The sequence below is a fragment of the Rhinolophus hipposideros genome (assembly GCF_964194185.1).
Source record: "Rhinolophus hipposideros genome assembly, chromosome: 19".
NCBI classification, from domain to species: Eukaryota; Metazoa; Chordata; class Mammalia; order Chiroptera; family Rhinolophidae; genus Rhinolophus; species Rhinolophus hipposideros.
The window spans coordinates 49134453-49149665 of record NC_138065.1 but is presented as its reverse complement, the minus strand read 5'-3'; the positions used below and the strand labels follow the sequence as shown (position 1 = coordinate 49149665).

At 42.6% G+C, this 15213-nt stretch overlaps 1 protein-coding gene across 6 annotated transcripts in view; it reads left to right on the top strand.

The window, feature by feature from the left end:
- DNM3 (dynamin 3) overlaps positions 1-15213 on the top strand; it is a 397977-nt gene that overhangs the window by 110243 nt on the left and 272521 nt on the right. For all 6 annotated transcript variants that reach the window (XM_081025373.1, XM_081025374.1, XM_081025371.1 and 3 more), the window contains exons 5-9: positions 4889-4987; positions 5555-5715; positions 6534-6676; positions 9963-10098; positions 12436-12503. In XM_081025373.1, coding sequence (XP_080881499.1) covers positions 4889-4987; positions 5555-5715; positions 6534-6676; positions 9963-10098; positions 12436-12503 — 607 coding nt within the window. The remainder of the gene's footprint in view (positions 1-4888; positions 4988-5554; positions 5716-6533; positions 6677-9962; positions 10099-12435; positions 12504-15213) is intronic.

Genomic DNA, 15213 nt, shown 5'->3' with positions numbered 1-15213 from the left:
ACATATAGCTTGTTCTTCAAACGGAAAGTCTTTCAAAGTTAAAGGGATGCTGCTAATAATTGTTCCAGGCATCACATGTAAGCGGTGATGTGTGGTAACCCCACTGGGGTTATACCTGCTGAGGACATCTCAGAGCTAGTGAAGGGGCACATGTGGAGTTGGAACCCCACCAGCCTGATCCTGGGGGCAGTGCTCTGAGCCTCTGTGCTGCAGAAGAATCGGGTGTTTCATGTGCCTTGTGGGGCTTGTCAAGGTCTTCACCGGACTGCCTCAGCACTCATCATTGTGGTTGTTTCTTACTGAAGAGGAACATGATTGAAACCTAATATCACACAGTCTTTATTAGCTCTTCGTGTATTATTTTCAGTTTCCTTTTAGTGGGAGCGCAAGAATTTTAGTTCCTCTTTTCTTAGGACTGTACATAACCTTCTAAATCTGGAAATTGTTCTCCTTCCCAGAATGCTAGACTTGAAAGGGACATCTAGTTAAGCTTTTAGTTCTGCAGAGAAACAGGCCCAGATGAGACAAGGAACTTGCCATAGAACACAGCGAATCATTTGGAGAATCTCGCTAAGAAGTGGGAGGCAGAAAAAAGTGATTACGAATGGAATTAGGTTGCCTGGATTTCACACCTTACCTAAGCTGTGGGCCTTCACACCAGCGTCCTTTTCCTCTCCAACACTCACTTCCTTCATCTGTGTCCCTGAGAAAATGACAGTACCTACCTCACAGAGTCATTTCCAGTCCTCAGTGAGGCGGGTTGATTATCAGGGCTCAATAAATGGTCTCTGTTATAATTTTTACCTGAGTCGTTAGATTCCCAGTGAGGTGCTTTTAACACATTCTGCCTTTGGAGACTCTTCTGGCCGTGGCTTTTTGAGATCTGTCCTTGTAGGTCTCTTTGTAGGAGTTCACTGATTATTTTAAGCTGCCTATTTGTGTAACTAAATGTGAAACAGAAAATTGTCTCCTGTGCCACTTCTGGCACACAGCTAAGCAAAGAGTCCTATGCCTTCTCAGAAATAAGGGAGTGGTAAAGAAAATACTTTTAAAATTCAACTTTTATTTTTATTAGTTACACATATACATAGCTTTTAAAAAAATCACAAAAAACATCACTCCCAAAGGCTTTTAATACAAACTATCAGTCCTTTGCTTCCTCCTCCCGACTCTAGATTACTGATTTTCAGGATGACTTTGAACACTTTCATCCTTTTCTTTTCTTTTTTTGGATTTACCTCCATATTTCTATGTAATTTTGTTATACTAGTATTACTTGATTTTTTTTATTTTTAGGTATTCCCTTTTGACTTTCTACTGTGGAGAAGATTTAGCTGTCTTCTACCCCTCTCCCACACCCACATATGTTAGGTTGGTGTGAAAGTAATTGTTGGTTTTGCAATTTTTTTAACCTTTTAAACCGCAATTACTTTTGCCCCAACCTAATACTTATACACATACGAGTATAGACTTACCCTCCCCATTCTACTAATATAATTATACCGTCGTATTTTTCTAAACAAACATTTATGATATGAAAGTGTTGTTCACAGCTGTGCCGTGTGATAAATTACGTTGTGTTGCCATGATGCTGATAGTTGTCTCTCTTTTCGTTCGTTTAGTCTTCTATATATTTGTCATTAATGCATTCTCATCCTCGCCTACAGAAGTCTAAATCTCTTAATACTGTCAAAAATATCAGGTAGTAAGTATTCTATCACTTTCATTTTTTTTTTTTCCTTGGTAGGAGAAGACATCTCTTCAGGAATCTGTGTCCTCTCATTCCCATGGGTATCGATTGCGCTCCTGGCCTCTTTCTTGGATCCACATTCTGCAAATTCCCTTCTTTTCTTCGTTATATTGGAGTTCCTCTTTCCTGGACCTCCGGTTTTCTTTGTTAGTTTGCCCCCAGGTGTGGTGGAACACATTATTTAATAGTTTCCCTCTGAAAAAGGAGAAAGGGAGGTAAAATATTTTGAGATTGTTCAGGTTTGAGAATTTTTTTTTTCCTGTCACTTTTACCCATAGTTTAGAATTCTAGGTTATAAATTCTTTTTCCCTCAGATTTTTGAAATCATTGCTCTTTTGGTTTTTAGTTTCCAATTTGTTGCTGGGAAGACGGATGCTTACTATAGTGATTTCCAAACCTTTTCTATGACTTTTTTTTCTAAACTTCTCTGGGAGCTTTTTAGGATATTTTATTTGTTCCCAGTGTTTTGAAATCATATATTGTGTGTGTGTGTTTCATATTTTGTTGGGTACTTGATGAGTTCATTTAACCCATGAATTCATCTTTCACTTACAGGACATTTGCTTGAAAAGTATGCCCCCACCGCCAGCTCTTTTTTTTGATCTTACGGGAACGTCAGTTATTCAGAAGTTAGATCTTCTGCGTCTTTTCCCAGTTTTAAAAAAGTTTTTCCTTTCCTATTTTTCACTTCTTTTTCTTTTGATGTCTGGGTTTTTAACTTTGTGTTCTAACCATTTTACGTACTAACATTTCTATTTCCGCTCTTATATTGTTGACTATTGAGCATTCTTTTCGTTTGTTTGAATGTTTTTTTCTTTTCTTTCCTTTTTTTTTTTTTGATGACGTTCTGTTTTTGTTCCATGAATGCAATGACCTCTCCTTTCTCTTTGAGGATGTTAATAAAAATAGTAAAGTTTTCGTCCGTATTTTGTATTATCTTTGTTTCCTCCAAGTTCTGGTTTATAATGTGTATCGGTTTTGCTCTCATATTAGAGAGCTGTCCATTCATACTTAAAAACAGACTACTGTCAGGTGATTGGAAGCTGTGTGTGGGAGTGCTTTGTGTATTGAGGGGTAAACTTCACAGTAGGATGATTTATTGGGCTGGTTTGATTTGGGTTCCTCTGAACGTCAATGTTTTCCTCTCTGCATGGTTAATTTCCCCCAGTCATTGTTCCCATGTCTTGCTTGGGGGCTTAAAGCCTGCCAGCCAACTCTTTCTAGCAGTCAAGTTAGGGAATTGGACTGGGGAGGGGCGGCCCTGCCATTCAGTATATAGAATTTTACTTAATCACCGCTTTTTAAGTATTTGAGCCCCCCCTCCCCCCACCAGAACTGGGCTGGGTGCCTGTGAATTCAGAGTTTTCTCTAGTTCAATCTTTCCAGAGAGTGAACCTGCCCTCTCCTGCTGGGATGGACCAGGGCAGCCCCTAGCTATGGTATCCATGGAAATCCAACTGCTTTCATTTATGCTTCTATTTTCAGCCTCAGCTGCCACCACCACTGTCCATAATGTTCAGAGCTATTGGTCCCCTAGGTTTTGAACCTTTCTGAGATGACCTAATAGAAATTACCTAGCCTCTGGGTTCCCCTCTTGTTGGTTTTCTTGGATGCAGTTGTCTTCTTTCTCTGGCCTAAGTTAGTGAGCAGTCATATTGCTGGGTTTCAAGTTTCAGGTTTTTTCTGTTTCTCTCTCATTTTCTTTGACTTTCTTGGTTTAAGCCTTATTATTATTATTATTATTGTTATTATTATTATCATCATTATTCCCCCAAAATAAGACCTAGCCGGACAATCTAATGCGTCCCCCAAAATAAGACCTAGCCAGTTCTAATGCGTCTTTTGGAGCAAAAATTAACATAAGACCTGGTATTATATTATTATATTGTATTATATTATAGACCCAGTCTTATATTATAGTAAAATAAGACCGGGTCTTATATTAATTTTTGCTCCAAAAGACGCATTAGAGCTGATTGTCCAGCTAGGTCTCATTGTCGGGGAAGCACGGTACTAATTCTTTTACTGTGAGAAGCAGTGCATTGATTAAAAGCACGGACTATTCTGGAACCAGACTGCTCGGGCCCACTCCCCTGTATGACCTTGAGAAAGTTATTTAATCTCTCTCTGCCTTAGTTTGCTCATTAAAAAAAAAGGTAGTTAAGTAGTTGGACTACTTTTAAGGATGTAATGATTTAAGACATGTAAATTACTTAAAACCATAGTTGAGTTAATAAATATTAACCATTCTTATTTTAGAATGGTTTCAGGTACAAGATAAAGGCTTGTGTTTGATTAACTATGTTTAATTGGAAGTCCAAAGAAATGCACTTAAAAATATGAATCACTGGGTAAATATTGTCCATTTTATCCAATGATGGAAGCAAGGGACAAATACAATGAATGTATCTGATATTTTAATACTACATAAAATGTCTAGGTTTTTACATTATTGTATAAATAAAAAGAACCTTGCAATAGACTCTATTTCACAGATGAGGCAAACTGACAGCCAGAGAGTTAAGTAGTTAAGTGACTTGCCTTGAGACTAGAGTCCAAGCCTCAGAATTCCTAGTCCAGCCTTTTTTCCATAAAGTCATATTTCCTTTTCTAAGGAACAGTCAACACTGTGAGATTTGCAGGTTTATTGATAATTATGACGCTATCCTATACCCAATTTTCTTCTTTTTATTTTTGACCTCAGTGCTCAGACTCTCATCATTGGTCCAGGCGTAGCCCATTTGTTTATGTTTTTAAATAATGTAATGCATCAATAGCTTAAAGCATCCACGTTGTGTGCAGTACCTGGGAGGAAAATTTAAACATATAATTTTCATGTATGCATGGTACAAAAATAAACTCATAAATTTTAGAGTATTTTGGTGATACAGCTGTTTATTTTTTCTCTCATGAATCAAAGGTTATCTTATGGATGGGTGATTTCGCAACTCTCTGCCGCATGCCATTGAAATTGACCAGACTGGGGTTAGGAGTGGATTAGGAAATGAAGTCAAACAGAGAGGAACAGGAAAAGGAGCAGGAATATGACTGCCCTGCATTTAGCATTGAGGCATGTGTATCTGTAAAACTTGTTAGCTGTCTTCAAATTGCGCAGTGCTGGCTTTGCTTGTGATGCAGGTCTAAGAACCATTGGGGTCATCACCAAACTGGACCTTATGGATGAAGGAACGGATGCCAGGGACATCCTGGAGAACAGGCTGCTGCCTCTTCGCAGGGGTAACGTACTGTGTCCCGTACAGGACTTCCTTTGATGATGTGGCAGAGAAACAACTGGGAGACCACTGGGGGCTGGCGTTTAATGTCACCGCAGTTGTGAGCAACGGGTTTATGATCAGCTACGCTTCTGATGGAATGACACAATATTCCCAAATCATGTATTAAAAATGATCCAGTGGGAAAACTATTCTTTTAAAGAACAGGAATAAGAAGTAAGGGGTTTGCATGGATGCTATAGTCATCATGGAGTGCATAAATATGTACTGTCCTAAGTCTGACTTACTTGCCTGCTGTATGACCATACAGCGAAGAGACATACTCTATTAAATTGCCCAGAGCTTTTAAGGGCGAAATACATGATTGTGTCAGTGTTAAAAATTGTCTGTAGGCAATCAGCCAGCCTTTATTAAATACTGATGCCTCAAATTGATGGTTGTAAACGGACCCATTTCTTACCCCCTAAACATAATTTTGCCTTTCTTATTCAGCCTCTTTGAGAACCTTGGTATCTCCCCAGAATAAGCAGCAAAAGTGTCCCAAACTCCATAGGTGTGTGTTTTGTTTCAGGTTACATAGGGGTGGTCAACAGAAGCCAGAAGGACATAGATGGGAAGAAGGACATTAAGGCGGCCATGTTGGCAGAAAGGAAATTCTTTCTCTCACACCCGGCTTACAGACATATTGCTGACCGGCTGGGGACCCCACACCTGCAGAAGGTCCTTAATCAGGTAAAAATGGGTTGTTTTTGTTTTCAAGCAAGATGAACAATTATGAAATATGTGACTATTAGAATTCATATTTCTTATTTTGATACTCACTTTTTCCCAAAATAAGACGTTCAGCTTAAACGGGAGGAATTTTAAAAACGAATATAAATATTTAGACCCACAGTTACCATTCTCCGTGAATAGAGTCCACTTTAATATTACTGAAAGAACAGTGCTCAAAGCAGAAATGCATCCTGATTTACAGTGAACAGTGAATTGGGGTACACAGGTTTGCAGACACTTTTACATGCACCCCGTTGAAGGCGTGAGCCTGCGCCCCACCACAGTTGGACTGGGGTCTAGAGGTGGAGGCCAGAGGAAACAGCTCCCTGAGCTGTGGAATGGAGAGGAAGTTAACAGCTGACAGGTACCTCTGAACCCCACCAGGGTGGGAGGCTACGTGGTCCTGAGAACATCAGCAGCCCCCCTAACTCTCCACTGCCTTTATTTCTCCACGTTCTAACCTAAGTTTTCTTTTGATGAGGTGGGCGATGTGATACATTCATGTATCCTCATTAGTCCCACTAGCTGTGTTTTCACGGGGAGGTGATGGCGTTTTCACGGGGAGTCAACTCTAATTGCAGGCACTTGGAGCATGACCTAGAGCAGCGGAGGACAGCGTTGGCGCTTCCTCTCCCCTCCCTACCTCCACAGTCAGTCTCTAATGATCTCCAAAGTTCTGAGTGATTAGAAGACAGAGAAGGCCGATTCTTGTCTTGTGAGCTAGCCTTCAATCCGTTAGACGCAGGGATGGTTTTGTTTTGTTGTGTTTTATTTAGCAACTCACCAACCACATTCGAGATACCCTGCCAAACTTCAGGAACAAACTACAGGGACAGTTGCTCTCCATAGAACACGAAGTAGAAGGCTTCAAGAACTTCAAGCCCGAAGACCCTACCAGGAAGACCAAAGCGCTGCTACAGTGAGTGCCTCCCCCCTCCTTGTTCTTTACACTCCTTTCTTCCCTTTGCTTTTGCCGTAGTCTGTTTATTATGTTGATTTCTAGGTTTAAGAGAAGAGGCAAGTAAAAGTATGTGAGGCTTTGTGTGTGTTATACCATGTGCCTCGAATCTTTCTGGTTTTGTGAAAAATAATTGTTGATCTTATTCTGTTACTATCAATTTAACCAATTGCCCGTCCACGCCCACTTTTATTGTGTTTTGATAAATGTACTCAGTATGATGTAAAACGAATAGTGATAACTCAGTAGGGGTTTTGCCCTCAGCATTTAGCAGTGGGCAGAGCTCCTGTTGAAAATGTCATCTGTATTCTCTCTATGTCACGTGTATTTATTATCTTTTTATTTCAGTCATTTTATGTGATGTCTGTGTGAATTTTTCAGTGGAGTGAGAACCAAGGATTCAATAGAAAAGTACTGATTATAGGGCTGCATTTAAATTTCTTGTTTCCTTTTTGGTAATGATTTTAATTTAGCCTTTTAAAAACATAAACATGAAAGCCACCAAGTATCTTTTTACTCCTTCATGATCTTCCCACCTTTTCCTTGGGTTACTAGACTTACCCCGAGGGCTCTTGGAGTAGGATAGCAGATAGCAGAGTTATTAGAGAATCACCAGCTCCTTATGTATTTTATTCCTATTTCTTCTTTAAGCCCCTCCCAGCCCCATCTGTCCCTTCATCCCTGTGCTGGAACTTTCTTCAGGTCTCTCTCAACCAGAAGAGCCCCCCACCCCCACCCTCAATCCCACCCAGCTTGCATTTCAAGACATCTGAAGTTCATCTCTAAAGATGGTGCTTGCCACCTGTTATGGCCTCTTTCTGTAGTTTGCAATCAAAATACCTTTCATTTTGTGTTTCGAATGCATACTATATTTTTTTTCTTTGTGGGGAGATATTTAGCTGCTCAAATTATGTCCATAACATTAAAAATGCTTCATCTTATCCCACTTAAATTATAAAATCACGCAGAGGAAGTAATTTTTTTCTTGGATTCAACCCTTTTCCTCATTTATCTTTTCTTTTTTATTCTTGGTTTTGGTTAAGCTCCTATGAAACTCTTCCAGTTATAGAGAGAGGAAAGCTATTTCTGTTTAGGCCCCAGGTCATCATTTAACATCCAATCAAAAGTATTCTCCTTGCAAAGACTGGGTCTTGCTTCTGTGACTCCATTGGACTCCGATTATAGAATTTTCCATAGCTTCCCTTGTAGATGGCCGATTCAGCCTCTTCCTCCCTCCTTCCTTTCTTCCTCCTTTCCTCCCTCCCTCCCTTTCTCCCTCCCTCCCTCCCTCTTCCCTTCTTCTCTCCCTCTCTCCCTCCTTTCCTCCCTCCCTCCCTCTCTCCCTTTCTCCCTCCTTACCTTTTTTCTTCCTCCCTTTCTGCCTGCCTTCCTCTCATTTCTGTATATTCTACTTGGTGTCTGGCTCTGTGCTATCTACTGGGGATTCAACAATGAACACGACTTTTGGCCTCAAGAAGAGGCCACAGTACAGCAGAGGAAACAAACTTATAAGAAACTAATCCGATACATGTGGTGTTTCTGGTAAGTATACATGTTAAGGGAGCCCAGCTGCGGAAGCAAAAGCAGCTACGTGAAGGAAGGGTGTGAGTTCACAGAGAAAGTGGTACTTGAATGAGCCCCGAAAGGATGGGAGGAGTTTGGCAGGTGGGAGGAAGGCAGGAGAACTGTGTGAATTTGGTGCAGCTTGTTCTGTGGGCCAGGTGGCTGCAGGTAGGGATGGGGAGAAGAGTGGCTGAAGGTAAGTTTTCTAAAATTTCCCAGTATATGTTATATATATATATGTATATATATATATATATATATATACACACATTTATATATATATACGCATATATATACATACACACACGTATATATATATATATATACGTATATATATATACATATATATATATATATATATATACCCTTCCAGATGTTTAAAAATTAGATTTACATTAGCATATGCATGAATATAGCTACATCCAATTTTATTCTAGATATTCTGGTCTAATAATTTTACAGTTACTTTTAATCTGTCCATGATTTTGGTGAACATGAGTAAAAAATGCGGCAGGTTTTCGATAGTTTGACTTTTTTTTTTCCTATTCGATCTTGAATTTGAAAGTAGTTCCAGTATATCAGAATTCGAGTTTCCGAACTTAGTCATCACAAATGTCAGGACTTATTTTTCTCCCTGTAGTGTATTTCTTTGTTTATTCATTTATTTATTTTTTTACCAACCACCTGAAGGTAACTCCTTCCTTAATTGAACTTAGTGAGTCCATCTCATATGTTGAGCAGGAAACAATAAATAATATGCATAGAGCTGCCCTTAGGAGAGAGCCTGGTGGACGGACAACAGTGACGTGCTCTGCCAAGGGCTGTGCTGCCAATATGTGCAGGGAGCAGAGGACGGGCTCTCACCTGGGTGGCAGTGAGGAGAGGTGGTGGTCAGGACCTGGGATCATGGGATGTCTCTTCGAAAAACCAGTCTTGGAATTGAGTCTTGAAGGGCAGATAGAAATTAGCCAGGCAGAGACGCAAGGGGCAGAAAGAACGTACAGGAAGGACGTAGGAAGGACGTCCTGTGCAGGAAGGACGTAGCAGGGCACGGTCGGTGTGGACAAGTGCTTCTTTGGGGTTGGTGATCACGGTGAGTGTGGAAGGAGTAAGTGTGGGCCAGACCGTGGGGAATCTGGGTGATGTGTTAAGAGGTTTTCATTTTATTATCAAATTGTGGGGACTTATTGAGAAACAAGGCTAGACTAGTTGTAGAGACAGAGGGTCGGGCCCAGGTGTGTGCTGTTCTGGCAGAGTGAGGTCCCCGGTGCTGGGGAGAGTAGGTCACAGAGTGTGACAGGCTCAGCTGGAGCCGTGGAGTGTGATGTCACAGGAGCAGAGGTTCGTGGGACTCTTCTGCACAAAACGTCATCGCTTAACTTTAATTCTTAAGTATTTTCAAATGCCGTTTCATGGCCTCAACTAAACTAAACATACAGATGCATCTAATGGCACGGCTCTTTAGAACATGCATTCTAATTAGATGTCTAAAGTCAAGCTCAATAACGTGCCTTTCAGAGAATGACATTTTTGAGGGCCACACAGAGTGCAGTGTTACTTTTTCCAGTAGGTTCCATTAAGAACCCCAGGAAATGGGTTCTGAGGGACGAATGCAGTGACTTAGAGCAACCGGCACAAAGTCTGGTCACTTCAACTTGCATCGCTTTCTCTCGCACAATAACAGGATGGTCCAGCAGTTTGCCGTGGACTTTGAGAAGAGGATCGAAGGCTCAGGGGACCAAGTTGACACCCTGGAGCTCTCAGGGGGAGCGAAAATCAATCGTATTTTTCACGAACGCTTTCCTTTTGAGATAGTAAAGGTTTGTACCACACGTTCCGTGTGCCCCCTTTCGTTTCCTTTCATTTCCATTTTCTGTGCTACGTAACCATTCATAAAATCCTATGTGAGTGGTGCGGGGCTATGACAGTTCTTTGGACAAAAGCCGTCAGACCCAGGTAATGAACTTGAGGAGAGAAGTATTTTCTCACCGGTGCTTCTGATTTTATGTAATGAGATCTAATGACATTTCAGATTATTTCAACTAATACATATAGAAGGTCTTTGATGTTTATTAGTTGCCTAATTAATTTAAAACTATTTCTTGAGCACCTACTGTGTGCTCAAGTTCTAGGTGCATGTGATCAAGATAGAGGCACTGTCTGGTGGGGAAAGGACAGAAAATTAACAGATAGACAAAGTAAGAAGTCATCAAGTGTTGTTGTGTAACCTAATGTGTGTGTGTGTGTGTATGTGTGTGTGTGTGAGAGAGAGAGAGAGAGAGAGGGAGAGAGAAGGAGAGAGAGGTGTTGGAGGAACCACTTTTGATGGCATGTTTAGGCAAGGTGTCTCCTTGTCAGGATCTTGCAAACATGAGCAGAAAGGCCTGGAGAAGTCAGCGGGAGGATCTGGGGAAGAGGGTCATCCGAGGCAAGCAGGCAGGACACGGCCGGCCCTAAGGCGAGCCCCTGTGCAGCAGAAGAGGCCACGCAGGGCTGATGAAGGGGACAGGGTGTGAAGTGAATTGAGAGGGAGGAAATGCCCAGTTATTCATGGCTTTCGAGGTTGCCCTGAGGTGTTTACATCTAACGACGGGACCGTCAGGGGAGGGTTTGGAGAAAAGGTGGGACCTGATCTGGTCGATGATTTTGAACGAACACTGTGGGGCTGGCTTGCAGAGGGAGACAAGTATGGCGAGTTAAACACAGGCCCAGAGCAGGGACTGGTCCACTTTCTCTGGGGCCTGAAGCTTATACAATTTTGGGGACTCCCTTGAGGAAGAATACAAAATCCTAAACACACAGTGAACCTCTTGGAAGGGGCTTCTGCAGGGAGAAGCCCTGAAATTTAAACTTCTGTAGCCTCGTAGTAAAAGCACCTCCGAAGAGAGGACAGAGAGAGGTGGGTGGATTGTGGTTTTGGAAGTAGGGTCAGCAGGGCTGACACTGGGGATGCAAGAAAGAGAAGCTTAAGGGGACTCCCAATGTTTTGGCAGGTACCCCTGAGCAAATGGTAGTGCCTGTCAGCTGAGGGAAACTGAGGAAAAGCTAAGTGTGTGTGAAGGTGTGAATCAAGGATTTCATTTTGTGTCTGTTATGTTTGAAGTGCCCAGCGGGCAGCTGAGGAGTTTTAGGGACCGTGTTACTTGCCTCGTGTCCAGAGGCAGGTGCTTACGTCTTGGTGTGGGAGGCAGATGGGTAAATAGACAGCTTCATTACAATGTGCCAAGAAAAGTGATAAACCTCAGCACAGGGTGTTACAGAAACACAGCCCACAGGCGGGAATCCCTGTCCAGAGCGTCAGGGCGCCGGGCTTCTGAGCAGAGTGTGGAAGGATGAAGAGCTCTTCAAGCAGGAGTTGGGCTGAGACTAGGAGGGGAGGTGGTTCCACACAGAAGGAGAGCAACCGTCCTTTACAGCTGGACGGTGGGGCCACAGGGTGTGGGCAGGGAACTGAAGCCATTCACTGCTGTGTGGCCCAGAGTGTGAACGGGAAATGGACAGACAGCGAGGCTGAAGGGGCCAAATCTCAGGAGTCAGGGGCTGACCCAAATATTCTCTTGCTACCCTTCCTGGTCTAAGCTCCATGGGACTTTGAGCCTACTCCCAAATGAATTTCAGGGACCTAGAACTCCAGGGAAATGTTTACACAGCAATCTGTCCTGTGTTGAACTGGTAAAAAGCTATAATTTCCACTTATAAAGAGATCTTGAACTCAGGTGGTTAAAATGGCCAGGGAGAAAAGACAGCCGTTGTTTACCCCAGCACAGCTGGACCACTACTGCATGTCAGGTGACACTCTTGTTTGTGCATTCGTCTGCGAGTATACTTACTACATTCAGCAAAAGAATGAAGAATTATAGGTTTCAAATGAATGGCCAGATTTCTACCCAGGAGGCCTCCTTTATGCACAACACTTCTTATCTGGAATAGAGTTAAAATCTGTTGTACGGAAATCAAACTCCCAGAAATCCCCAGTGTTCTCTGTTGCCTTGAACTTTATATAAACAGATGTTTTGACCATCTGGGTTTCAGTTGGGAAAGACATGACTATCCATTTATTAATAATGAAGCCAAGTTTTTCTCATTCTTTAATATTCAATAATATTATTATGCAGTGGAATTAGGTGTCATATCTGTGGCTCATTTTCCCTCTGCAGATGGAGTTCAATGAGAAAGAACTGCGAAGAGAAATAAGCTATGCAATCAAAAACATACACGGTATCAGGCAAGTCATTCACGTTTCCCTTGTCTGCAGTTCAAGCTACTAAGAGAAAATGAATGTTTATAAATGCCTCGTGAAGCAGCCTTTTCGTCATCTGGAGTACAGAGGTGGGAGGAGGAAGTAGGAAATCCTAGTTTGGGTTCAGTGGTAATTTCCTGTGTTGTCATACTCGGTCTTTTCCAATTAGAAGAACAAAAGCACTTTTGCACTCACAGCATTTCTTTACTTGATCCCCCGTGAGCAAGCCTCGTTTTCCAGAGCCTTGGGGTTCAGGGAGGGAGGCCCGGTATGCTCTTAAGCCATCATGACTTACACAGACAGGACAGGTTAATTTTGGTGGAGCCGTGGAGCAAGGTTGAGAAAGATTCATGAAGGTGGTAACTCTTGAGTTGAGCCTTGCCAGTTTGGAGGACAAGAATGCTTTCAGCAGGCGAAGGGGTGTGTGTGTGTGTGTGTGCGCGCGCGCGCACGCTATGAGGTGTGAGAGCATGGAGAGGGTTGGGGCCAGAGGATAGAAAAAATGGCTTGAAATGGTAGGAGCAGTACGAGCCCTGGCACAGAAGTGGGAAGGCGCAGTGTGTGCCCACCCGGCAGGGAGCCATGTGTTTGGATGGGGGTAGGAAATGCAGACCGCCAAGCACAGGGACGAGAGGCCGGGAGTGGGACTTGTGCCTGCGTCTATCCTTGTATAAAGCGGAATTATTTTTTTTACTTTCTTTAAAGAACTATAATAAGAAATAATGAATTTAAAACAGCCATTCCTTGAGTTCATGTACAAAAGGCTAAACAAAATGTAATGGAGCCGATGTTAAACCGAGGTGCCCTGAAGTCAAGGTCATAAGACTGAGGTCACCTGCTTCAGGGATAAACTCCATGAAGGAGCCGTCCCCTGTCCACTGGCCACAGTACCTCAGCTTCTGCCTTAGGGCCAAGTGGAGACTGTTTTGGGAACAGGGCCCGAGGGGACAAAGCTTCACAGGGAGTGTGCACATGATGGGTGATTTTCCAAAGGAGTTACAACATGCGAGTTAGCTGTCATTGTAAAATGTAGACAGTCCCCTCCACACGTCTCCAACAGTACGGGTACGTATGCATTCACTCAGTGAAAATCCAGTTTCTCTGACCATCAGCACGAGTTCGAAGTTTCCTATTAGTTCCCGTCCCTCTCCCTCCAATCCAGAATACATTTGGTACAGAAACTGTGTCTTGCTCTTTAGCTGGGCAGAACTCGAACTTGGACACGTCTCTCTGAAAACGCTGTGGAACCAGATCACGTTTCTGGGTTATCAAGTATTTTTACTTAGCCAAATACAATGCCTTTACATGGCTCTTAAAACTCCTTACCAGATACACTTTTGTTGAGTGTAATTGCAAAAGCTCAGAATTCAGGGTCGTAGATTTCTGACGTACGTGCCAACCAATGGGCGAGATTGGCTGTTATTATTGTATTGGAGTTAATTTGCCCATAAATTGATAGATAGTATATAGTGTCCAAAATATGACATACTAATGGTGTGATTATTTATGCCCTCAAATACACTTTGGAAAAGTGTTGTTCCCAGTTGATTCTGTGAGACATCTGAGTAATGGAAACTAGTTTTGCCCACGAAGGACCCACCTGATGGTCCCTCTTTGTTCTTCAAACACTCAGTGGCAATGATTCACAAGGGAGGGGGCCTGACAGCCCTTGTGGGACACACAAAGATAAATACAACAATGACTCTTCCTCCCAGTGTAGTGATGGGACTAAAATACGTGCTCAGACCTCTGCCCTGAAATGGGGTGTTGGGGTTCAGAGAAGGAAGACCTTGTCAGTGGCAGGACAGGAGAAGGCAGGCGGTAGTAAGCGGCTCCTCTTGATCTGGGCTTTAAAGCACAGGTAGGATTTGGACAGGCTGAAGTTTGTAGGGAGGCCGCAATGAACATCACAGACGAAGGCAAGGACCTAAGTTATTAGTACGAGTGTGTTTGTGGAAAGGCAAATGGTCCGGTTTGGCTGAAACATAGGGTACGTAAAAGGAAGGAGAAAAAAATGAAGATTAGGCTCTAATGGGGGAAATATTTAATGTTAGACTAAACGGTGTGGATTATTTTCTGTATATAAGGTGGAGAAATTACAATTACAATGTAGTGCGATCACTACAGTTAGAAGCAGAGGGGAACAAAAAGTGCTAAGTAAGCGATAAGAAGGGACATTGAGTAGAATAAAGCTGGTGTAAGGGAAGTAAGTGTTAAAGAAATTTCCCAGAAGTACTATCACAGAGTGGAGTGTTGAAGGAAGAGAAGTTAGTTAATCGGGTCAGATGTGAGAAGAGGAAGGCAGGAGGGATTGGGACTGGGAAGGCCAAGTGCCAGTGCCTGGAGCCTGCAGGTCTTTGGGTGTGGCCGAACCACAGGGCTCGGGGTCCCCCTTATTGTAGCTTTTCTCCATTGGCCTTCTGTTTAGATGTGAGGAAACATTTTTCACTTTTTTATGAAACACACAGAAACACACACATCTGCTCCTGAGTTTCCGCACAGTATGAGAAAATCATGATGACAATACCAGGTTGAATTAATTCTAACCAAGTGTAAAGGATACTTGCTACTTTTGTAAATCCATCATGTAGCCATCATGGGTTTCGAGCTAGTCCACCTAACTGCCATCTTTTCCCTCCAGCTTGCCAGGACCTCATCCTGGGACCCCCTGAGCTCACTATACAACAGTTCTCCT